Below are 27,336 nucleotides of genomic sequence, written 5' to 3'. Positions count from 1 at the left end.
GATATTATATATTCCAGTGAAACTTTGTATTAGATAATCCTTTTAGCCTCAACATCAACTAAATTTCCAATGGTTTTTGCACCACTGTTCGCACTAAATATACCGTTCCACCCGCATGGCTAAAAATACCCGTCACGCACCCACGAAGCGCCAGTCACATGTGCCATGGTGAAAATGTTGCCAGGCTGTAGTTCTCTCTCTCTCTATTTCTCTGGCTTGTCGCGCTCTCACTCTTGGGGCCGTCTGTGCTGGCTGTATTGAGGTGAAAGCGCAAAACATCGCGCAACGCTCGAACAGTCGTCCACGAAATTTGCCCCAACGAGGCAGCTGCTGAGCTGCAAACGATAGACACGAACCAAACGCCAGCTAACAGTCGTGTAGTGTGTAGTGAAGAAAAGCCAAGCGAAGAGCAGAGAGGAAAACAAAAAAAAAAAAAAAATACAGAAAAATAGCAGGAAAAAGTCAGCTAAACGACTAGAGAATTAGCCAACAATATACGGTGTGTGCATTATATTTATTTATAACAAATTCCGTTTGGCGCGACGCATTAAAAGGTGAACAAATACCAAACATTTTACAGTTACTAACAAGCTAACATACAGATTTAAGGAAAATTCTCGGCGAGAAGCGAAAAGTCGAAGCATATGCAATGCAAAATAATAAGCTACTAATCCAAAAGCGAATGCTGTGCCAAGTGTACAAATACTAATCGGTTACTTCCTCCTCCTATACGCAACGACGCACAACCAACACACGCACACTGGCACACTCGCACACCCGCACACCCGCACACATACATATTCGCACACTCGCACACTCGCACACTTGCAAATACCCACTGATTGATGATGACAACACAGCAGCAACAGCAACTAGCGGCAGCAGCGTCGACTGAGTCGGCGGCAGCGGCAGCACCAGTGGACAACAGCAACACAGCCATGACAGCGGCAACAACAGCAACAACAGCGACAACAACAACGACCACAACAAAATCGGGTGGCAACACGAAGCAAAGCAAGCACAGGTCGAGGTCATCCGCTCGGTACGATGACGTGGAAAGGCAGCAGCGCAAGAGTCGCGCCATCGTCTCCATACCGAACACCATCAAGCTGAGCATGCTGAATAGCGGCCTGTTGTCCTTTGAGCGCATCAAACTGGAGGCGCGAGATGAGAACAATTCGCTGTCGAAGACCATACCGAATGGACCCATCGATGTGCGGCATTTTCTCAAATTATGTGATCTGCGTCGCAAATTCCCTGTGCTCTATAAGCTGGAATTTCAAACGGCCGCCAAGGTGGAAACGAACACCTGTCGGCATGCGCTCAAGAAGAACAATCAGGAGAAGAATCAGAATCCCAAGTGCATTCCATATGACTACAATCGCGTTGTGCTGCAAAAGCTGGCGGGTGTGCCCGACTCGGACTATGTGAATGCCTCCTACATGGACAGTCTGCTCAAGCCGAATGCCTACATCGTTACCCAGGGCCCCGTCGAGGAGACGGTCAACGCCTATTGGCGCATGGTGTGGCAGGAGAACATTAGCGCCATTGTCATGCTGACCAAAACCTTTGACTTTGCCAAGGTCATGTGCGTGCAATACTGGCCGCCCAACATGGAGGTTCACGAAACCTATGGCGATATACACATCAATATCGTGAGGGAGGAGCAGCTGGCCAACTTTCACATACGTACGTTTCGGCTGTACAAGAAGGGCGAACAGGGCGAGGTCACGGATGAACGGCTGATACTGCAGTTCCACTATACGGAATGGTATTCCCACTCCTGCCCGTTTTCCAATGCTCTGCTTGAGTTCAGGCGTCGCGTGCGCCTTGTTGTGGGCAACATCATCAAGGATGGCGACGACGTGGACATGCGTGGGCCCATTTTGGTGCACTGCAGCGATGGCGGCGGTCGCTCGGGCGTCTACATGTCCATCGATGCCAATTTGGAACTGGCCGAGGAGGAGGAGTCCTTCAATGTGTTTGGCTACCTCAAGAAGCTGCGGCAATCGCGCAAGGGCCTGGTCGAGAATGTGGAGCAATACAAGTTCATCTATGATACGCTGGAGGAGCACATCATATGCGGCAAGACCTGGTTTCCAGTCTCCGAGCTGTCGGATCGTCTCAAGGCCAAGGCACGACGCAATTCCGGCACTAAGATGAACGAGTACCAGGCCGAGTACGATCAGATCTGCAAGCAAACGCCACGCTTTACGATTGGCGACTGCGCAGGCGGTCATCGAGCCGATAACCGGGAAAAGAATCGCGATGTGCTCTGTGTACCGCCGGACAACTTTCGTCCATATTTGACCAGTTTTCAGGGTAACGCCTTCACGGACTACATCAACTCGGTCTTTGTGGATGGTTATACCAAGCCGCGCGAGTACATTGTCACCGAGTGGCCCATGAAGCATACGCTGGGCGAGTTCTGGTCTCTGGTGTACGATCATGAGTGCTCCGCCGTTGTGGTGCTCTGCCAGCCGCCCTCGCAGTCCCAGCAATATCCCTCGTTCTGGCCCAACAAATCGAAAATGGAAAAATACGGCCCTGTCTTCACTGTGCACTACGTGATGTCCAAGAGCTATACGAACATCAAGCAGTGGGAGTTCAAGATCAACAAGAAGATCGTTTCGCTGACCGAAATGATGGCAGGCGTCAAGGCGCCAACACGTACCGTCCAGCTGTTTCAGCTAACCTGCTGGCCCATGGGCCACAAGGTGCCGAGCTCAACCAATTCGCTGGTCTATCTGATGAATATGGTCGAGATCTGGCGCAATAAAGTCGACTATGGACCCGTCTGTGTTGTCTCGCCCGATGGTCGCAGCCGCGCCGGGGTTTACTGTGCGGCCAATGCGTGCATCGAGCAGGTCATACAGCACGGTGAGGTCGATGTCTTTCAGGCCGTCAAGACCGTGCGGCGACACCGTCCACAGCTGGTCGAAAATATGACCGAGTACAAGTACTGCTACGATCTGGTGCTACACTATGTCCTGCACTTTCTCAACAAGAAGGATTGAGCGGTACTAGCTACATTTTTTAACAGTTCGAACCCCGTTTCTCAGAGTTACGGCTGTGCTACTAAGATGATTGAGCTGGCCTACAATGGAAGCTTGAAGTACGATCTTAACGATCTGTTCAAGAGTTTTCTAGAATTCTACTTGCTCAATAGAACAAATTGAACTGTACTAAATATTTTTCAAGGGTTCGAACTCTGCTCTTTAGTTTGAGCTGTTCTGGATTTTATTTTTGAAGTCCAACTTCACTGTGAAAATCTTTTGGGATTGAGCACAACTTACATTTTTTTGAAAGGTTCGAACCTCACTTCTTCGCTAGGTGCAGCGCCTTCCGAACATTATGGATTGCTGTACTGAAGTTGGGTTTGGGATTCGAATCGGTTTTATGCGTATACAAGTCGCACAAATAACAACTATATGTCCAAGTGGTCCACATTTGATGCCTATTACATCTAACTTATGAATGTCGTATTTCTATAAAGCTATATAGGGCTGTAGGAATCGGGGCTAGACTCGGCTTGGCACAGGCTTAAAGCAATAATACTGAGTATTTTTGTTGTGCACAACACAATTTTTCGTTTGTGTTTTTGTTGTCGCTGGAAATGAAATTTCCAATTAATTTTCCTTTTGGAATATATATGTATATATCTACTATATATATATCCATTTTTGTGTAGGTCGCCAAGTTCCTAACCGGACCATAAATAAAAAATATTGAAATCAAATGCAAAAGCTATATATGATCTGAATCTGAACTGTATGTGCCATGTCTAATGCCCTAATTGTTGTTGTTATTACTATATATAAATACATATACTATATGAAGAAATCTTGAACTATTACGATTAAATATGATTATGTTTACGATATATATATATACTTATGTTAACTCTTAAAACTTGCTACCTTATACAAATTGTTGATATATATCTAATCTATACTACATACTATCTAAATACATATATAATATATATATATATATATATAAATGTTATGTTCTTGTATAAAAGAAAGTCGAACATGTTTTTAGTCTCTCTATGGAAAAAAGTGTCGGAAAATGTATTTTTTATTCATGTTAAAATATGTGCAAAAATCAAATATTTATTTATTTAGAATAAAACGAGAAGCAAGAAACATTAAACTCAATATGCAACAATTGTTGATTTACACACACTGACACACACACACACATATGTACTCTCGTATATTTTCGCATTTATGCATTCGATGTAAGAAATATTTGTCTAACTATTCAAATGCATATACCAAAACAAACAGAAACACACACGCACAACACTTATATTTATATACATAGATATACATATATTCTTATATTCATGTAAATGTATTGAATTTATTTTTTTAAATGTGAATAAATGTGTATTTTGGAACGATTCCGTACGAAACTTTAGAGTAGGTTACGCAAAACGAAAACAAAAAAAACGAAATTGAAATTGTTTCTATTTGTGCAGATAAAATTCTTTATTTTTCAGCTCTGAAAACGAAACGGGAGAATTCATATAAATAAATAACTGAAGCAATCGAATGCAAAAATCCAGCCTATAGATTTTCCATTTATTTGAAGAAACAAAAATATATATATATGAAAATACTTTTACGCTGGGGCGCCAAAGAAAACAAAAACAAGACGTAAACAAAATGTTTATTCTAATAGAAATTTGATGTGGTGAATGAGAAAGGCAAACTTATGAGATATATGGCTTAGCGGGCAGGTGCATTAGCTTTAATCCAGCAGGTATAGCCTCTCTTTTATTTAACAATACAACAAATTAGTTTTTCTATACCTAGAACTTTATTATTTATATTTTTTCTTAATCATTCCCAAATATCCGACTTCAGCTGTTTATCTGTATTGCTGATATCGACTACTATTTAATATATATTTTATTCAATAAAAGGACCCTCCCTTATGTATGAAATCATTAATAAATATTTACGAATTTTCGGTTTCTTTTCAATGTATATTTTTCCAATCTGTTTTACTCTATACCCCCGTCAATCTATGGATCAGATTTTATTTCCAAATGTTCCATAGTCTCTTAGTTTTCACATATTTTCATTGTCAAAATCCATTTGATTGTTTTTCATTATTTTTCCATCAAATGCACTTTAACTTTTACAATGCCATCGCACAGATCTTGCCGCCTTACATCTTTTGATCTTCGCATTCCAAAACTGTGGCATAAACTCAAAATATCAATCAAAATATAAATTCACTTATGTTATTTTCTTTTTGCCGCATTTATTGAAGCGTAAATCGGCAAAAGCGAAAAAAAATAACAGATGCGATGATAAACAAAACAAGATGCTCCACACAGTAATCGCAATGCAAAAAAAAACCTTGACCAGATTACAGTTTAATGCGTACAAATCAAACAGAGGCCTCCATTATATAGATATCGCTGGGCGATAAACCGACTGTGTGTGTGGGAAGGGGTTGAGCAAGGGCTAGAGGGCGGCAGGCTCTACAAGGTGTGGTCGCTATAAAATCGATATATGACAGCACAGCGCTTGCTTTGGACGGCAATAAAATACAACAACAAAGAGCCACAGCAATAATAGTAAAACTTGAGCATGACATCAGCAAAAAAATAATTTGTATATGTATTCACAATGGGAAAAGGAGGAAAATATTGCGTAGGGAGCAAATATTTTGATCACTTCTTGCGTTTGCTTGCACTTGGCTTGTGATTATATCATGTGATCATGATATAAGAACTTTAAAGAAAATTCACGTAACTGTTGTGAGATGGGATAAATTAGATTAAATTGCTAGCAACTATTGAGGTATATAAAGCTGCTGCTTATGTCCTACTTTATAATTACATACAAATCTTTGACAGAGTATATCGAAGAGGAATTTATTTTGTGTTAATATATATTTAGACTTGAATTATAGCTGAAATGATTTACAACTGAACATAGCTTACTGCTGTAAGGTAGAAACTATTTTAGCTGGATTTTGTCATGTCATAATTATAGATTTATTACTATTTATGATGTATGTATAGATAATAATAGCTGAATATTTTTTAAAAATTCAGTTAAGCACATTTTCTGCTTGAAAATATGTCAAGTATGTCAAGTAGAAACGCGTTTTGTTTCAGCTGTAGGCAAAATGTAGTTTATATAGATAAGGTTATGTATGAATTGAGATTCAAATCTTTTATGTCATTATATATTATTAGAATATTATAATAAAATATATATTATATTCGGCTTGAAATTGAATTCTATTTATATGCAATATCTATAATTTATTTAGGCTACCGTTTTGATTTTTCTATTTTCTATTTATATTTTAATTTAGATAGATAGGCAAGCTCACATGGATGGGGACCATATATGCATCACATACATATACACTATTATAATATATTTATATATGCAGATGTATATCATATATTCATGACATGTACCTAATTTATTATAATATACATCTTTATGAACTGGCCTATCTGCATTACTTCATGACTTCCAACTGGCTACAGCATATTTGCTCGTCGACTATCCGCACTAAAATTGCTTCGATTTGTTGTTGCCATGCGGCATGCTGAAATTTTTTCGCCATAAACAAAATACATGCACGCAAAATAAAGCAATTAGTTCTTTTTGGAAAATTTATTTATGAGCTATTAATACAAAACGAGCGCGTGGCAAATCCATTCGTTGCTGGCATGGGGCTTTGCGGCAAAGCGCATGAAATTAGTCACAGTTTGCTTTTGGGAGCTGTTTTTAGTTTTAGTTAATTAAAAATTCAATGGCAATTAATTTTATGGAGTTGGAAGCGCCGACTACAATTTATGTCATATTAAGTTGCTAAATCGCAGCTTTTAATTGCCTGTAGTGTGGAGGAGTGTGTGGGCGTGTATGAGTATGAGAGTGTGTGTGGGAGTGTGAGTCTGAATATGTGAGTGCATGTAAGCAAAGGAAATTGTAATTCGAAACAAATTGTAATATTTGTCTATTGATTACGATTAAGTTCAAATAATTTAATTTGCCTAATGCATATATATATATATATATATATATATATATATATATATATATATATATATATATATATATATATATATATATATATAATTTCGTGTGTGTTCATGAAAATACTACTAAATGCAATACTTTGAAAATAATTTGAAATTTGTTAGTTTACAGGTTTTTCATATTCAATTTTAGAAACAATTACAGAAAATTTAACAAAATTTAGTTGTTCATAAAAATATTAGTGGCTACTAAAAAAGGAATTATTAGAAATGTATTTGTGTATACACTTAAATGCATATACACATGAGTATATGTATGTATAATATGTATGTTTAGTCAAATGTATTTATGCATATTCATATTTATTTAAAAATTTATATGGGACACATTTGAGACGAATCGTTCTCTGGTTAAATGTCACTTGCTTGGGGACTTATTTTGAATAAATTATTTAGAAACGACACAATTTACATTCTTTAAGATTTTCCAACGACAAGCAAATAAATAATGTGAGCTACTTATCTCGTTCCAATTGCTTCCTGTTGCCTGCCTAAAGAATTTTACATCAGAGGGTCGCATTCAATGTGGGCAACTACTTATGCATTGTTCATTCCCCTACTGCAAGCCTCACTCTATGCTTTCCCGCAGGGACTATTGCCACACAATTACCTGCTGCTGCTGCTGCTGATGTCGCTATTGCTGTTGCAGCTGCCATGCCCCCTATGGGCTTCCATTCACATAGCATTATTAGCCTTTGTTTGAGGCATTTTGTAGCCCGACGACGTTGTTTGGCTAATTCAATTATGCAACGTCTACGTGAGTTTCAACTGTGTGGGATTGTTTGTCTACACGTGTGTGTGTGTGTTTGGGTGAGTGTAAATGCAATTGAAGGCAGGCCAGCACACACACACGTCTATTACACACTTGCCTGCACACACTTGTGCGCTTTCAGTCATTAACAACCAGCGAACGTATACATAATAGTAATAATAATTATTATTATTATAATAATAAATATAATAATTAATGTAGATGATGTTTTTTTTCAACGCGTAGCTTGCTTTTGTTCCAGGCAGGCGGCAAAGAGTCGGCTACGTAATGCAAATGAGCTAAAAACTGTTGGCCTGTGCTTACTCCTACTTAATGTGCGTACATGTATGTGTGGGTGTGAGTATGTTAGGCTTTTATGTTTCACGTTTCACGTGCTTGAGGTGAAAATGACTGGCACTAATTTGATATGACATGAAATTAAATTTAAATAATTAAACAAATGCCTTTGTGTGCGGCTCTACTGCTATTGCTACTGCTACTGCCACTGTCGCTGCCAGTGCTGCAGCAGCTTCTACTGCTACTGCTACAATTTGCTGCTACAGCTGTTATTTCAGACACCTCTGGGCATAGCATACTTTCGAGCGCCCACACATTTTAATTAAGTATTTAGCAGCCGGGAGCATAAGATTCATGTTGAGAAAACACAAAGCACAGATCAAAGCTGCAATTCAAATTATATGAAAATAATTTGAATTAACGTCATGGATCACAAAGCATTACAATGAAATAGGAAAAAACAATAAATGATGAAATTAAATGAGCGTTCCTATAGCATTATTTATATTTGAAGCTTGATTTCAGTTATTATGGCTCATTTTTATTAGAGAATTGAATACGTTTGCTTAGTCAAGTGTTTTCAGCTTCGTTTGAATTTTATGTATAATGTGATAATTATTTCCATAATTTTTCTTACATGCTCACAGATTATTAAAGGATAAAATCTGAGAAAGGAAAAACTTTTTGTTAGAATTATAGACTCGTTTACTTGAGCCATATTTGCTATGGATGCTATAGATAAATATTGCTACTTTTTGAATTATTTTAGCTAACATGATTAGGCTTCTAAACGAAAGCCTTTTCAATGCTTATTAATGAAGAACATATTTGTTAAGACCAAGTTGAGTTAGTTACATTCAATCTGGACCTCTTCTACTAATCAAATTCCATATTGTCTAGCGATGCCTCACAAAATTGCCTTTTCCAATGAAACTGTACTTAAATATAATTAAATCAAACTTTTAATAAAATTATTTTTAAAGTGTTACAGAAGCCAAATGCTGCTCTCTGTCTCACATAAATCAATATCAATAAACAAACTATTTTCTTTGGCTTGTTGTTTCAATTGCACCCGAAGGATTAGACAGCTATCGATATATTTGCTACATACTTATGAGTGCTGGCTAAATGCTTTCCAATTTTGAAGACAATTGAGCAATGCACATGCACACAGATATTTATGAATGTGAGAATATTCCACATTCTTATTTAATTAGTTTTGACAAACTATGCAGAGAAGCCAATGCAGTGAGAGAAACACACAAAAAATTCGAATCAAAATGAATTTGTTCGACGTGTGCAGCCAGGACAATGCATGTTGGGAATGCATTGGGCTGGCAGGCGAGGCTATACATAGATTTAATTAATGTTAACACGATGACTTTGACATGCACACAATACAAATAACACACACTCGAAACTCATACACACACTCAGGCACACATACGCTCATATATAGCTACTGCACTTGGCACTGCTGATGACTGACAAATTGAAACGGGCGGCGGCCGTTTGCCTAAGTGACTAAGTGACTGACTCTGCCTGTGTATGTGTGTGTATATGTGAATTGCTCTGTCTGCATGTGTGTGTGCTGCGCAGCTGGCATTTGGCTTGCTAGCGCTCAAGTTGACTGCTTTGGTTTATTGTAAACATGTGTGCCAACTACTTGAGAGCCCCATCTAACCAACTGAGTTCAGCTTGTTTGTAAGACAATAGACACAGAACAACACACACACAAACACATACATACACACATTTATATGTGTGTGTGCATTCCCATTTAAATCGTAATTTAGTAAGCACTACAAATCAGATCTGAAGCAATTCAAAGCAACCGCAAAACATTTGTTCAAAAGTTGCTTAACTTAAATAACAGACCATTTTATATATTAAGTTAGTAAAGGTATATAAATTTCGAAAAGCTAATTAGTAAGAGATAATTATAAATATAGTTTTAGCTAAGTGTTCAATACATGATTAAATACAACTAGAGTTGACATTGATTATATTAAAAATTAAACAAATTGTTTTAACAGAAAATTATATCTGGATCTCTAAATGGACTTCTTTTCTATCATTTTTTTTATATTATATTTTATATCTTTATTTTAATAGTTATAATATTTAATAATTTATTTTATTATAGTTAAATTTCTAATTCATTTTGATTTGTATATATTTTTGAAAATATATCTATAAATTATTATGTTTATATTATTTTCATTGATATATGTTTAAATAATAAAAGAAAGCATTCATTTAATTTTATTCTCTTCCATATTTAATTATTTTTTATTCACTACTATAGTCATTTAATTGGCTTTTGAAATCAAATTTTGTCAAAAGCAAGTAGCTGCTATAGAGTGAGATTTTGATATAGCTAAGCCTTGCAGCTTTTGTTTAGCTGAATGGCATTATTAAATAGAGCTTACCTTTTGTGCTCAGGTTCATTTTAAGTGACTCTCAACAATATTATCCACAAAAGAGTTCACCAAAAATGCAAATTTAAATATGCGTTGAAATGCACACACTAAAAAAGCTAGTGGTTGTTGTTGTTTTTGCTGTTTGCAGTTAGTCATAATGAGCTGCACACACACGCACACACACTTTGGCAGTTGAACAAATTTTGTAAAGCTTTTTACATTATGCGACATTTTGATATGAGCACACTCATGTATATATATATATGTATATATATATATATATATATATATATATATATATATATATATATATATATATATATTTATATATATGTAGATTGTTGCCTTGTTCATTATGTATTTAATTATGCTTTTGTGCATATTACAAACACCCAGAGCCACATGCACACTGACTAAGCCACGCAAAGTTTTATGCAGCTAGTGAAAAAGTTTTGCCACAGCCACGCCTTCGCGTCGGCCCCTCGCCCAAATGTCATTAACAATTTTTTTGAGTTGCCTCAACAGCTCTGACAACAACTTGAAACTTTTATATGTGTTATAGTCTAACAAAATTATAGTTTAATATTTAATTAAATATTTTGCAGCTTAGCGGCGCTTATGCCACACACACACGCACAGAACACCCACGCACACCCTAGCACAAATTAAAAAACGTGCTTATAATTATATTATGCGCTGCTGGCAATAGACGCCATTTTGTGCGGTGCGTGTGGTGCAATTGCATTGCATAATTAGTTGCCAGTTAGTTAGTTATTTAGCTAGTTAGTTGTTATTGTTGCCATCTGCGTCTGCCACTCCTTAGTTTGCCATATTGGACCCAATCAATAAATATTTGATTATAATTGTTGATTAATTATTATTTGGTCAAACAGCCTGCATAAATTATGTGGCAGCAGCAGCAATAATTGAAATAAATATATATATATATTATACGTACACAATGTACAAATTAATATTGCTGTTTGGCATGTGGGCAATTTGCAACAAAATCCTAAATTTAGACTAATCAAATTTTGTTAATTATATACCATCATGCCTTGAGGCAGCACAACAAATCGCTTTCGCATTGTGTCATGTTATTTGCAAATGGAATTTATTTAGATTTAACTACATAATGGAATCAATTGTGGAGAAAAAACAATAAGGGAAAACAACGCGTTACTGCTTCAAAAATTTCAATTGAATAAATAAGTAAAGCTCTATAATTTATTTTGTTTCAATAATTGTAGTAATTTTACAATAAACATTTTTGAGTTAAGCATAAATATATTTACAATAAAATGCATTTTTTGACTTTTTAATGTTGAGACAATAGGAGTAAGGGGTAGACCCAAGGAGTGTAAGTCAAAATATTTGATTTAGTTCGTCTAATTTTCTATTGATAATCAAATTTAATTACCTCATTTAGATTCACACTAAACATAGATTAATATAGTAAAACTATGTATATAAAACAAGAATTTAACACTCGAGTTTCAGTTAATATATAATATATATACTTGCGCTTGTCAAAGCTGTAGCGACTTCAAAGGATATTTTCACTCTGCTTTCAATTATTCTGTTGTGGATTCAGTTCAGTTGTAATTATCTCAGATTCTCAATTGATTATCGTATTAACAACAGAAAACCGAAATTTGTATTTTCTTTTGCACGTGATTGAGCATTGTTGCTTCCATATCTATTTCTAATTCAGCAACCACAGGCAACGAGATTCAGTGTTTGATTTCAACTTTATTGAATCCCATTTGCCCTTGAGCCAAGAACAGCCGTAGTCAAAGGCAATATGCGCAATTAGAAACATGCACAATGCTTTACACTGGCCACTCTCCACTCCACTAAAGTCAGAAACATGCTCAATAAACGACCCGCAAAATGTTGCAAATACACTTCATTAAATATCCACTAGGCAAATATCAATTTACCAGAAATAATTTAATGACATTTATGCTTATTATAAAGCCCGAACCCTAACTGCCTGCCTGCCAGTCTGCCAGTCTGCCAGCCTCCCTGACTATCTAGCGACCAACTGCTACGAGCTATTGATCAGGCATAGCATAATGATTCAGACCAGCTGGGACCTTGTAAATGCCAAAACACAATAATGTTCAATTAAATTTCAAAGTGTTTTGATATGTGATATGAGCAGAGCAATGCAGCAACCACCTCTACAATAACAACAGCTTCAACAGAAATTGTTCTATATATATTAAGCCAATTGGAGTCCAAATTCGAGCTAAGCCACAGCAACTGCTCGTCTAAGCTCAGTAAATTTAATTAAGTGGGTGATTTAGGTGTTAGATGAAATATACATGTGCTCCCTGCAACTGATTACCATGATGAATAGTGTAAACTGACAGCCCAGAGACTGGCTAATGCAAATGCGTCCAGCCAGCAACTGATACTCACGACTTGCTAATATAAAATTGTAGATTTAGAAATGATTCAAGCTGCAAGCAAAATTCATTACATTTTTAAAAAATATAGTTGTATTTATTCAAGAAACGGAAAAATAATTTTCGACTTAGAATTAGATTTAGAAAATAATATAGAACAAGTCGAAAAAATATATTTGAATTTGTTAAAGAATGGATATTTATAATACAAATATATTCACAAATTTTTGAAATTCGAAAATGTTAAAGTTAAGTATATAACAGACCAATAAAGTTTTGTTTAAATTTATTAAACGATAATCAGGGTATACTGAGTGGTAGGTTTTTAATGTATAGAATTTCAGTATGTAGCCAGAATATTAGCCACGTCTTGGCTTCGAGATATTATAACCTAAAAGCTACCGGGATCATTCGAGCAGCTTTAATTTAAGCTAAAATATGTTAAAGGCATTGCATCTTCACTTCATTTGTGTATTCAGGTTAGCAAGGTACAAGTAAGCCGCCAGCAAGCGTCTGTGATTGTTGTGCTCTCCGTCAACTGAGTGTATATACGAGTATGTAAGTTAACACATAACATTTAATATAGGGTATTTCATAAGTTTATAACCAACCCTCGCTATCGCGTGTTTCGTAGGTTAAGAAACAGCCCTCGCAATTGCGACACTGCATACTTTGTATCAGCGCGCTATAACTGCAATGGTCAGCGGCGGTAACCAGATACTTTTGTTTACTGCAAGAGTTTCCGTTATTGCCTAAGATTGCTGAGTCGGCTTGCCGACCATGACATTGTGGTGTGATGCGAGTTTTGGCTTAGCTTAAGTGAAATATTCTATGTAGCTAAAAATCAGTTTTGCATTGAAGTTTGAAGAATAAACCCGCACTACTCCGGCACACCGCCGTAATCAAATTGTTATATTTCTGATCATTGCTGAGCCACAAGGCCAGTTAATAGAAAAGGGGGTGAAGTCAAACCCTCCAACATAATCATCATAAGAAGATTATAATTACCCGATCAACGCTGGACCTGCCACCGACGCCTAGTTCATCGCTGGACCAGCAACATATTAATTGGCGCCCAACGTAAAAAAAAAAAAAAAAAAAAAAAAAAAAAAAATTTTTTTTTTTTTTTTTGGAATTTAAATCATGTAAGTGGATACTCCAGCCAACATTTTTTTTTCAAACACAAAATTTCTTAAATTTACTTTATAAAAAATTTGTTAGTACTAGTGAGTATTTCGTATTGCAACAGATTAGATTATAATAATCAGAACCAAGTTTCTGAAATACGTGAGAGTGGCTGCTCTGAGAATTTAGGCTGATAAAAATACTTAGTGTTACTTTCTATGTGTCTAATTCGACCCATCTTTTGACGGCCCGTTTAATTTTTCGCGGCCACTGGCCTGCGCATGCCACGGTTCAGCCAATATAGAAGCCCTCGCGAGCAATCTAGCGACTCAGATTCCGACTGTGACACTCGTATCAGAGTTCCGTCTACAAGACTTATACCGGCAGTTCCTCCACCATCAGATAGAATGGATCCAGATCAGCTTAGGGAAGTAGTAAGAACGGCCATCAGCAATGCCTTAGCCGAACAGGCCGCTGCAAACCAGCAGAGGGAGCAAGCATTGACTCAAAGAATTAATGAGTTAGCTAAACAAATAGCAGCAACAAGCTTTGCCACCCCACAAGTAGTAGCATATTCTGCTATAGAAATTAGAAACGATATTCACTGTGACGAGCCGCTAGATGCCGTCAAGTGCTTACCTGAGTTCGCAGGAGCACAGGAATCTTATGTATCTTGGAGGCAGGCAGCATTAGCCGCTTACGAGATCTTCAGACCACATAATGGCAGTTCTCGTCATTATCAGGCTGTCATCATTATAAGAAGCAAGATTAGGGGCCCCGCAGACGCGGTGCTGGCCTCATTTGGTACTGTACTGAATTTTGATGCGATAATAAATCGCCTAGATTTCACATACAGTGACAAGAGACCAATTCATGTCATTGAACAGGAATTAGGTACCTTGAGGCAAGGTGGCCTGTCCCTGCTTCAATATTACGATGAGGTGGAGAAGAAACTCGCTCTTCTCACTAACAAAGTTAACATGTCATATGAGCCGGCTTTAGCAAAGGGCCTATGTGAAAAATTCCGCGACGATGCGTTGCGTGTGTTCATATCGGGTCTCAAGCGCAGTCTTACAGACGTGCTCTTTGCAGCAAAGCCCAGAGATTTGCCTTCAGCACTAGCTCTCGCACAAGAAGTCGAGTCAAACCATGAAAGGTACGCATTCGCGGCTAACTTCGCAAAAAGTCTAGAAGACAAAGAGCGCAAGCCGCATGCAAAAGCACAGGGTCACCAACAGGAGAGGCATTCGCAACAAGCCGAAACACAAGCTAGCGGTACAAAGAATCCGCACTTTAGCAAGCAAAGCAGGGCCCCAGTGCAGTCTGACCAACGAAGCAGCAGGCAGCACAATAATAATGGCGCACCGGTGCCCATGGAGGTCGATCCTTCCTTCTCAAGGGTCTTGCAGCCCACTCAGGCCCCTGCTTACGCGAATAGGAAGCACCCCGCATCTGACCGCACAAGCGGTCAGAGGAATCAGCAGAGGCTGAATCACGTCACACAAGACGTGGGACAGGGGGCAGAGGCGTATGCTGATGCCGCCTCTAGCGCAGCGGCACAAATCAATGACGATAGTTATGACTCTGAAGCCCTCAATTTTTTAGGAGCAAATCCCTGCTACCCGTCATCAGACGAAGAGTAGCAGGGACTGACATGCGATTCCTCATAGACACGGGCGCGGCCAAGAATTTCATTCGGCCACACGAGGGGTTGAAAGGCGTCCGCTCGGTAGAGTCCCCCTTTAAAATTCATTCCATTCACGGCGAGACACAAATCACACACAAATGCTTTGTTTCAATGTTTGGGTTAAAGGCAACCTTTTTTATTCTGCCGGACTTATCAACTTTTGATGGGATTGTAGGCCTTGACCTGCTAAAGCAGGCAGCTGCTTCGCTTTGTCTAGCTTCAGGACAACTTAAGTGGGGTACGGAGGTCGAACAAATCACCTTCCACACGTGCAAAAATGTAAATTTCACGAATGTAGACTGTGCAGAGGCATCCCCTTTAGCTAGAAGTTCTTTTTTGAAAATGCTAAAAGCTAGACAAAAGGCCTTTGCGGACCCAGACGAGGCGTTGCCGTATAACACATCAGTCGTGGCTACCATTAGGACCACAGATGAGCAACCGATCTATGCCAAGCTTTACCCATATCCAATGGGAGCAGCTGATTTCGTTAACAAAGAAATCAAAGATCTGCTAAAAAATGATATAATTCAAAAGTCCGTCTCTCCCTACAATAACCCAATATGGGTAGTAGACAAGAAGGGTACTGATGAAGCAGGCAATAGGAAAATGAGGTTGGTAATGGACTTTCGTAAACTTAACGAAAGAACCGTGCCTGACAAATACCCTATACCAAATATATCAATGATATTGGGGAATTTGGGAAGAGCCAAATTCTTTTCAACATTAGACCTCAAGTCTGGATATCACCAGATCATACTCGCTGAACGCGACCGTGAAAAAACCGCTTTCTCTGTGAACGGGGGGAAATACGAGTTCAAAAGACTCCCCTTTGGATTAAAGAATGCAGCAAGCATCTTCCAAAGAACCATCGACGACATACTGCGAGAGCAGATTGGCAAATTCTGCTATGTTTATGTCGATGACGTAATCATCTTTTCAGAAGATGAGGAATCCCACATTAAACACGTGGATTGGGTCCTAAAAAGCTTATTTGAAGCAAACATGAGGGTCTCCGTCGAAAAATCACGTTTTTTTAAGAAAAGCGTGAACTTTCTTGGTTTCATAGTCACCAGCACTGGCGCCACGACGGATCCCGAAAAGGTTAGGGCAATACAAGAGTATCCAGAACCTAAAACACTGTTCGAGGTCAGATCATTTCTAGGCCTCGCAAGTTATTACAGATGTTTCATTAGGGACTTCGCCGCTATAGCAAGACCCATCTCGAATATCTTGAAGGGTGAAAATGGAACAGTCAGTAAACATAGGTCCAGAAATATAAAAGTTCAATTCTCTGAAGTGCAGCAAAGGGCGTTTCAGAAATTGCGCGATATTTTGTCATCCGAGAATGTAATGCTTAGGTACCCCGATTTTAAGAAGCCATTCGATCTAACGACCGATGCTTCGGCTCACGGCATAGGTGCAGTTTTGTCACAAGAGGGTCGTCCTATAACAATGATTTCAAGAACATTGAAGGACAGCGAGGTTAACTATGCAACAAATGAGAGAGAGTTATTGGCCATCGTATGGTCACTTGCCAAGTTAAGGCACTATTTGTATGGGGTGAAAGACATTAATGTCTTCACTGACCATCAACCCTTGACCTTCGCAGTTTCGGAATCCAATCCAAATGCGAAGATCAAAAGGTGGAAAGCGCGCATTGACGAGTCTAATGCACGTATCTTCTATAAACCTGGCAAGGACAATCTGGTTGCGGATGCCTTGTCAAGACAACAGCTCAACGCTGTAAATGAACAAGAGATTGAGTCCTGCGCAGCAACGATCCACAGTGAGGTATCACTTACCAACACCATCGAGACAACAGATAAGCCCTTGAACTGTTTTCAAAACCAAATAGTTATAGAAGAGGCGCGTTTCCCCTTAAAACGAAGTTTTATTCTTTTTGGAAATAAGAAACGCCACTTGGTCAACTATACTTGCGTCGAATCGCTGCTAGACGAGCTCGAAGATGTAGTTTCACCCAAATGCGTGAATGCTCTCCACTGTAATTTACACACGCTTGCAATGATACAAGATACATTGGTTCGAAGATACCCGGCCACAAAGTTCTGGCACTGCAAAAATCGCGTAGTGGACGTATTGGCAGTTGGAGAAAGAAGGGAAATTCTCACGGCCGAACATAATAGGGCCCATAGGGCTGCACAAGAGAATATTAAGCAGGTACTCTCGGAGTACTACTTTCCAAAGATGGCAAAAATAGCCAATGAGATAGTACTAAATTGCAAAACATGTGCTAGGGCTAAATACGATAGACACCCCAAAAAACAAGAGATTGGGGAAACTCCGATACCCTCACATGTAGGAGAGATGTTACACATAGACATTTTCTCCACTGACAGGAAATACTTTCTCACTTGCATCGACAAGTTCTCTAAGTTTGCTATTGTCCAACCGGTCCCTTCAAGAACCATCGTGGATCTGAAGCCAGCGTTAATGCAGCTGATGAATTTTTATCCAAAAGCCAGATCCATCTACTGTGACAATGAACCGTCATTGAACTCAGAGACCATCGTGACTATGCTCGCAAACAACTATGGGGTCAGCATTTCAAATGCACCACCATTGCATAGCATCTCGAATGGACAGGTTGAGCGCTTTCACAGCACTCTCTTGGAGCTAGCCAGATGCCTAAAGATCGATAAGGGCATAAGTGACACGGTAGAAGTCATTTTACTGGCTACAACTGAGTACAATAAGTCGATCCATTCGGTCATCGACCAGAGACCAGTTGATGTGGTTCAGGCTCAACCAGATGAGCCACAAGAGAAAATACAAGAAAAGATCAGAAACGCTCAGATGACGCTTAGAGCTAGGGAGAACGCAAATCGGCAGAATAGGGTCTTTGACGTTGGTGACAAAGTTTTGGTCAAGTCCAACCGACGACTCGGAAACAAACTCACACCTTTATGTGATGAGAAGGCCGTGGATGCAGACCTGGGGACCGAGGTCCTCATTAGAGGGAGGGTGGTCCACAAGGACAACCTAAGATGACTCTTGTTTTTTTTTATTTTTAAGCCACTAGGCAAACTTGTATAAGTTAGATATAGTTTTTCAATTTACTGTTAGCCACTTGGCATAGTTTTTATTAAACATTTTTGGTGGTGGGCAAACCTTTTAAAAAAAAAAAGGTTGCTAAAAAGAAAGGAAACAACCTTATTTCACAGGTTGGGATCCATAGTACTCCTTTTCTTATCAGTGGCTTCGGCACATGTCACCGACTACTCGCGTGCCAAGTACATTCCCATCATCGACGGCGAAATCTTGATATGGGAAGAATACGCCTACGTTAGGCACTCGGCAAACCTCTCAGAATACGTGCGAATTGTGGAAGAAACGGTCAAATTAATTGACATGTTCCCGCTATCCCACATGAAAAAACTTCTGAGTGTGGACACGGTACATCTACAAGACCTATTGGAGGCGTTAGGCACGCATCATAGAGTCGCCAGAAGTTTAGATTTCCTAGGGTCTATACTGAAGGTTGTGGCGGGTACACCTGATGCCAGGGATTTAGAGCAGACTAGATTTACTGAAAGGCAGCTAGTAAATGCCAACAATAGACAGATAGAAATAAACACTAGAGTTCAAGACCAGCTTAACCAGTTGACATTCACTGTCAATAAGATTCTCAAGATAGCCAAAAACTCACAAGTTGACACTAGCCATTTATTCGAGACACTATTGTCTAGAAATAGAATGCTGGTAATGGAGTTGCAAAATTTAATGCTTGCTATTACTCTTGCAAAGGCTAACATTGTTAGCCCAAACATTTTGGACCACTCAGATTTGAAATCAATTTGGCTAGAGGAACCCACCAACACTCCCATAGGAGATCTTATGTCCGTTGCGTCCGTAAAAGTCCTTCAATCCATTAACACTATACATTTTATAATTAAATTCCCAAAGATTAAACAAGCTTGCAGAAAAATTACGATTTATCCTGTCATTCACAAGAATTTCATATTGCGATTGCCTGACAACGTCATAGCCGAATGCGATGGAAAAACCCACACACTGCAGAGTTGCACCGCTTCACCTGGAGCCACCTTTTGTCGTCTGGCATTAGAGAGTTCATGTGCCAAAGAGCTCCATGCAGGTGGCACGGCACACTGTGAAATCCAGCCGAGCAACCTGGAAATAATCACCCACGTAGATGATGGAATCATCATTCTTAACGACGGGTCCGCAAGGATCCAGGTGGATAACGGCACTGAAATCCAAGTACACGGCACGCATCTCATTACGTTCGGGGACCGAGTCGCGATCAACGGGACTCTGTTTTACAACCACAACAACGTACGCAATAGAGTCCCGGGCATTGCCAACTCTCCCTTGCTGAACATCACTGCCAGCCAAGATGTCCTCAGCCTCCCTTATCTTCATCGTTTAAATGAACGTAATTTGGAGGAGATACAGCAATTCAAGAAAGACGCCGGAACTGATCAAGCTTATCGTGTGGCATTCATCATTGGAGGTATATGCTGTGCTTTAATCTGCATTGGCCTCACCCTTTGGCGGTTCATCGACGCAAGGAAGTCTGCGAAGCAATTACGAGAAGTCGTCGCCGGAATTGGGTCGGCCGAGGGCGGCCTTACACTTGAAGGGGGAGTAGTTAACACATAACATTTAATATAGGGTATTTCATAAGTTTATAACCAACCCTCGCTATCGCGTGTTTCGTAGGTTAAGAAACAGCCCTCGCAATTGCGACACTGCATACTTTGTATCAGCGCGCTATAACTGCAATGGTCAGCGGCGGTAACCAGATACTTTTGTTTACTGCAAGAGTTTCCGTTATTGCCTAAGATTGCTGAGTCGGCTTGCCGACCATGACATTGTGGTGTGATGCGAGTTTTGGCTTAGCTTAAGTGAAATATTCTATGTAGCTAAAAATCAGTTTTGCATTGAAGTTTGAAGAATAAACCCGCACTACTCCGGCACACCGCCGTAATCAAATTGTTATATTTCTGATCATTGCTGAGCCACAAGGCCAGTTAATAGAAAAGGGGGTGAAGTCAAACCCTCCAACATAATCATCATAAGAAGATTATAATTACCCGATCAACGCTGGACCTGCCACCGACGCCTAGTTCATCGCTGGACCAGCAACATATTAATTTGTATGCTAGTACAAGACGCAGCTGTACTCTTCCCACGGCATTCGAATTCTAACTACGTATAAAAAACGTATGCTTAGGAAACTAATGAAGGCTTAATGTCCACAATCTTTTCAGAACAACATAAATATATAAGCCTACTACAGCTCATACTGGCTTCTAGGCATAATGGATATAATGGAGGCACTTTTGGCTACTTATTTTAGCAATTCAGTTTTTTTTTTCAATTTAGCTGCAGAAAATCAAATCGTTTCTTTGTACAATTAAATATAATTGTTTGGAATTCAGCCTTTTGTTTTATGATTTATGCTAAACTGATTGTTGCTCTGATGTGTAACGCCTTGTGTTTAAACTCTTATAAAATAATTAATTAAAAATTAATTCATTCCCTCGATTCAATTCTGTCGCGCAGGCAAGTTGATATATATATATATATATATAAATATATATATATAAGTATATATATTTATAAGTATATATATTTATATATGTGACCAGCATGATCCGTAGCTGTTTATATAGTTGCAAATATTGTCTGTCGTTTACATCGTGTAAAATGAGTAAAAAAGTAATAAATATGCTCAATAGAAAAATAGAAAAAAAAAACATTTATTCACATATATATGAAGTAGCTATGTATTGCATATATATTCACGATCACAATGACAAGTTGGGTGTACATAGCTTTGCTTGTTCGCCTTTCCTTCTGCTTCCAACATAATTCAAAATAAGTGTACATTTTCACTCAAAAAGCACTCAGCAGCTCTGCTGGCGTTGCCGTTTGAGTGACTTTTGGGTATAAAAGGGCGCAGCAGCGGCTGTGGCGATCAGTCAAGTTTATGACCTGGACTGGGTCAGTCGCAGTGGTGATCAGTGCAAGTGGTGAATAAATTTAAGTTTTTTTTGTTAAATTGTTTAAGTTTAAATAATTTTATATATTTAATAAATATTGTAATTGTTTAAATAAATATATTTAAGATTTTTTGTTAAATAAATTTTTAATATTTAATTGTTGAAATGTTAAAATGTTAAACATTTATGTTTTAGTATATTAGTAACCTTTAATTATTAATAATCAATAATTTTTATTATAATAATGAAGTTTGTCATAATGTTCATTAGCGATAATGATCATTAATAGTAATAATCATTTGTGTACATGATTGTTATTGGTAAATATCGCTAACAATAATGATCATTAGCAAAATGATTTTTCATGATCATTTTCCTAATGCTAGTTAAGTTAAGAGTCATTTGGTATTTACCCCTGCTGCTTTGTTCTCTTAAAATTGTTTATTTCTTAACTTACTATTTAATATATTTAATAAAATAAATAATATTTGTATTTATATAATATATTTATACATACATACTTAAGAGCATTTTTTTGTTTACCGCCTTGTGGTACAGTAAAGTTGTGTGCAAATGGTGCTTAGTGTTTGTCATACGCAGAGAATCTGTTCTCTTAGCATTACATTTTGCACACATTAAATATTTACAAAAACACTTACATGTATATATATTTATATTTAATAAATATTTAAAAACATAATAATATAAGAATATATAAATGAATAATATATATAAATATATTTATCATATTAAATACCTATAACAATAACATTGACAAATGTTTGCTAAATAGTCAATTTATGTATTACAAAATGAATAATTTTGACAATTTTCTCTCTTAAAAAATAGAAAAAATTTCTAAAATAAATAAAAAAGAATAAAAAAATATTGAAAAGTCAGAAAAGAATATAAGAAAAATAAAAAATGTGAAATAGTAAATATAGTAATATTTATACCAATATTTACTATGTACCTATACATAATATATATTCATACCTATATATAATGCCCTTCAAGAATTATTTATATATTTGGTAGAGTTGTTGCGTGTTGTGAAGGCGAGCAAATATAACTTCGATAAGGGTATATCCTAGTCGGACACACCGACTAGAGCTTTCTTTCTTGTTTATTATATATTTTTCAAAATTTCATCTACCATAAATTTGTAATTTAAAAATCTGTTTTCAACTGCTTTATTGCTTTTATAACTGGAATGCGCACAGCTAGCTAGACTGATATTTATGCATTTATCTGTTGTGCAATCTATAAGCCAACGGACTAAACGTAGCCTGGGCATTGGTAATGCGAAAAATGCGAGTAACTTTTCTATGATTGCACAAAATGGTATTCGTAAAATACAGGAATATTTATCTACAATTTAAATGCAGACCACCTGAATGTAAGCTTTACGGCCGGGCTGTGTGAATTGCAACACGATTCGCTTTGTTATGCTGACAACAACAAAAAAATGAAGAAAAATGTCAGCATTTTAACATCGACTAGCAGTATTGACGCCCACCATTTGTGGCAGCAGCAACGCCTCTGCATACACAATTAAATCGAGACAAAAGTACAGCAAAGATCAACAATGCAGAGAGAGAGAGAGAGCTCCGAAGAGAGAGGGTGGGGGACACGAAGATAGATAAGGTTTGGGGGGTAGAGATGCAAACGCTTTTAATTGAAAATATTTGCAAGTTTGACACTGCAATTGACCGCAATGCAACTGCAACGAGCTGCATGCATTTTAAAATCCAAAAAAAAAATCGAGCAAAGTTCTGCATAGACGACTGCCTGATGCCCTGTAGCAGCAGGCATTTACTATTGAATGCTTCATAGACCTGTTCAGTGTGTTTTATTATGCATCATCAATGCATGCCCTGTAGGGCACATCAAATGAAAATTGGAAGATGAAAAAAAAAGAAGAAAATGACCAAAATAGTGAAATTCTGTAAATGCCTGCAGCAGACAGCACACAGGATGCAGGTTGCAGGATGCAGGATATATAGTACAGCAAATTGCTGTATCACAAATTTTCAAACCATTTATTGATTGTACATTTGAATATTTAATTGTATTTGCCACCTGACACTTTCCCACTTGATGGCAACTGCCAAACACTTGCACCGCAATTTATCTGCCTGCACCTGGCTGCAGCTGCCTAGCTTGGGGAATTGTTAAGCTATAATTTTTCTCTGCATAGTTTAATTTAAATTCCTACTTCAACTAAATGCATTTGCAGCTACAAAATTGTCTTCTCTGCCTATGTGTGTGTGTGTGAAAAAACGTTCCTCACATTTACTCATTTTTAAGTATTTTCGACCACATTTTTGTGCTTGCCCTGTAATTAAATTATGTGCACACACATCTATTGAAATTACGTTTGAATGTGGCTTGATTGTTTGGACAATGTTGGAGCCAAAAAACTGTTAAATGCAAAAGTATTTCCCAGCTGTTGGAAGCCACCAACCGCGTGTGTGTTGAATTCCCTGGTTATTGCGCATACGTCGCGTGCGCCCAAAGGGGGAGAGAAGCCATTCCAGACGCGCTTACACAAGTGAATATCCTCAAGAGTTAAGCGTTTCACTTCTATTTCGCCAACTTAAATATTTATATTATATATGTAAAAAATATATATATTCTTTCTTATATATTTGTATAATTTCTTAGTGCTGGAATCTTATGCGAATTTTAATTTTCTGCAAGTAAGTAAAGCTGCTAAGTAAAGCTTTCCAATTTTTGGTTCCCTTTTTCTATATCCTTTCATTTATAACTTGCTTCAGCATGTTAGGCAGAAATTGAGTTGAATTTGCTTCTGTGAACTCAGTGCGCACAGCGTGAATAGACAAATGTTTGTCCAAGCGTCGTATGCGTAATGTTTAGCCAAGTGTGATCCTGAGCTCATTTTGGCAAATGAAATTTTCGTCAGATTCCCAACTAGACCCAAGTGGAGGAAGCGTTCACCTGTAATTGCAAATTCTTTAGGCCCGGCCAAAGTTCTAACTTAAAGATTTGGATGCGGATTTGATGTTGGTTTCGTTTTGTCTGAAATGTCGCAGGCGCTGGCAATTAATTAATGCTCATCAGGCTGTTGGGTGTGAGGCGCATTAAATTTGATAAGCATTTAAGCATGTTACTCGGCACTTCCGCTGGGAGATAAAGGGCAAGGACCAAGGGACAAAGCACACACGCGCACAGGGGAGTGGGAGCACAGCATATATGAGCGACAGTCAACTAATGCACAGCTGCAATGATTTATTATTAGGTAGCTAAATTATTCACGCGTTCGCCGGCGCAAATAAAGATTAATGACGGCATTTCAGAATTTTGCACGCCCAGCGACGCCTGTCAGCCTGTCTATTTAACTGTCTCTGCCCAGCTCTCTTGGCACCCAATGTGGTTTGTTTTTCAGTGTACCCGGCCGGGCTCCTTTGTGCAGATTTCCGCACCCAATCGTTGCAGTATGGTACACAGCTCCGCCCACGCCCCATCACACACATATCCGCACACACTCCAGCGCCAACGCCAACGCCAACGCCATCGCAATTCAGTTGTGCGTGAAATTTATGCATATGTATGTAGACGCGTGTTGTTTTTCCAACAGTTCTGCAGGCGCCCTCGGGCAAACCCATCATCTCGCATCTCTCATCCATGCCAACTACTCGGCTTGCTCTGTGTTTGATCCATGATATGTAAATTCTTTTCGGTCTCACTGTGGCTTAACCTTTGACGCTGTTGTGTGCACACGCCAAAAAAACAACTCTCATTAGAGTCTCTGGCAACAGGTACACCATAGCGAACGCGAGCTTCAAACTGAATAGAAAACTATTTTCAACGCGAAGCGCTTTGCATATATTGATCTATATTAAGTTAAAGAATCTATATAACAGAATATTTGAACTAACGGACTGACGAGTTTAAAATCGTCCGGCATATATTGAATAGAGAAAAAGCACAAGCTAAATAAATTCTCTGTCAGACGCAACTCAACTCTATCTAAGGAAGCAGTCTCATCAAATCATATACAAATTTCAGCACATTAATCAAATTACAACTTAATTTGTAAAATTCTCTTTTCTTGCATTTTCAATTTTCTCTGACAACTTTGAGTTTCAATCCAAATGTCTTTGCTCGCATATATAAAAATTGACTTGGTTTTGGCATACATGCTGCAGTCAACTGTAGGCCATCGTTGGAACGTGAAATACATGCCTATTCCATTTGGCTTCTATTTATAAAGCTTGTCTAAAACCGAATAGCCACTCGTCGGCTCAGACTGCTCGAAATGTAACGAGCTGAATGCGACTCAGCCCATGGAATACCTGGGACTTAAATGCTATTTACACAGCTTTCGGCTGTCCAACAACACGCGCGCCACGCACAGTCACATCTGAAATCCTTGAGGTTGGGGCAAATCCCCTCTGCTCTCGCTCAACGACCCCAAAGTGGCCTCATCCATGGCTGGCATGTCGAATGGGTTAATGCCCAACTAGTGTTGACCTTTTTGCCATTGTCTGGGCACGTTTGGCAGGGCTAAAAATGTGACACGGCACAGTCTGTGCCCAAAGCTGGCCGAGATTCAACTGAAAATTTTGCGCACCTGTCGGCAGAGGCTGAGAGGCTGAGCGGCTGTGAGGCTGAGATTTGAGGCTGAGCCTCAGACGTAGAGGTCTAAAATTGCGATTGGGAGTTGGGAGCTAGCAGCTGGGAGCTGGGCGCTGGGGACGACTCAAGTGCTCAGAGAATGTTATTATCTAGCCACATGTGTAACGGCTTTTGTTTTCACCTTTTGCACAGAATGTATTCAACTGTAACAACAGCTGGCAGTCGAGCCGACTTTTGTTTGCCCTGTCACGCCCACACAGTGGGAGTAGCGGGGGCCTCCTGCTGCGTGTTGCTAATGCATGTTGAGTCCAGCTTAAGACACAATTTGAGTCCTTTGCCAAGAAGTTTCATTTGATGTTTGCCCAAAATCCATTTACCAACTCGTTCGCATTCACTCAGTTGGCTAAATGAAACAGAATACATGTGCTCGGTCGAGCTGGGGCGTACACTCTTAGCACTCTTCTTACACATACAGCCTCACACACTTATATAAATAAAAGTGCAATTTGAACGTTAGAAGTCCATTTAAGGCTCAGCCCCAAAGCCTAATTCAACAAGCTCCCAATGTTCGCACTTATAATTCCCAAATGAAATAAAGAGCAATGCTTCACAGCTGGCGCAAGTTTGATTTGTTTCTCCAAGCTAACGTTCATACCATATACATTTAAATAAAGCATACAAAGTTTTTTAAGCTTGAACAAAAAATCTATAAAAGTTCTTGTGCCGTCCAACTTTGAGTTTAATATAAAGTATTCAGCATTTTGCTCCCTATGGGAATATTGAAAATTGGTGAAATTGATTTTCACATTGGTAATTTTGTAATGTCGCACAAGTTTGCCAACTGGCAACTGTGACCTGCCGTGTGTGGCAGCAGCTGCTATCTCCCACCTGCCACCTGCCACCTGCCAACTGGCAACTGCAACTAGCTGACCTCCCACTAAATATTCGGCCATCCATCTTGGCCAAGCC

General features: G+C 38.6%; 2 protein-coding genes across 4 annotated transcripts in view; both read left to right on the top strand.

The window, feature by feature from the left end:
• LOC111600556 overlaps window positions 1-27,336 on the top strand; it is a 168,253-nt gene that overhangs the window by 127,507 nt on the left and 13,410 nt on the right. The window lies entirely within an intron of this gene.
• On the top strand, window positions 293-3,891 carry LOC111600557 (receptor-type tyrosine-protein phosphatase kappa). Of its 3 annotated transcripts, none has more exons than XM_023316708.2 (2): window positions 293-554; window positions 864-3,891. In XM_023316708.2, exon 2 carries the CDS (start codon window positions 939-941, stop codon window positions 3,015-3,017), a length of 2,079 nt encoding a protein of 692 aa, XP_023172476.1. In that variant the 5' UTR covers window positions 293-554; window positions 864-938; the 3' UTR covers window positions 3,018-3,891. The 3 variants fall into 3 exon arrangements, with proteins under 3 accessions (XP_023172476.1, XP_023172477.1, XP_023172475.1); XM_023316709.2 differs by having other exon boundaries at window positions 861-3,891; XM_023316707.2 differs by lacking the exon at window positions 293-554 and having other exon boundaries at window positions 566-3,890.

This window comes from Drosophila hydei, unplaced genomic scaffold (genome assembly GCF_003285905.1).
Source record: "Drosophila hydei strain 15085-1641.00,03,60 unplaced genomic scaffold, DhydRS2 tig00008114-arrow-pilon, whole genome shotgun sequence".
NCBI lineage: Eukaryota > Metazoa > Arthropoda > Insecta > Diptera > Drosophilidae > Drosophila > Drosophila hydei.
This window is presented reverse-complemented; position numbering and strand designations above follow the sequence as displayed.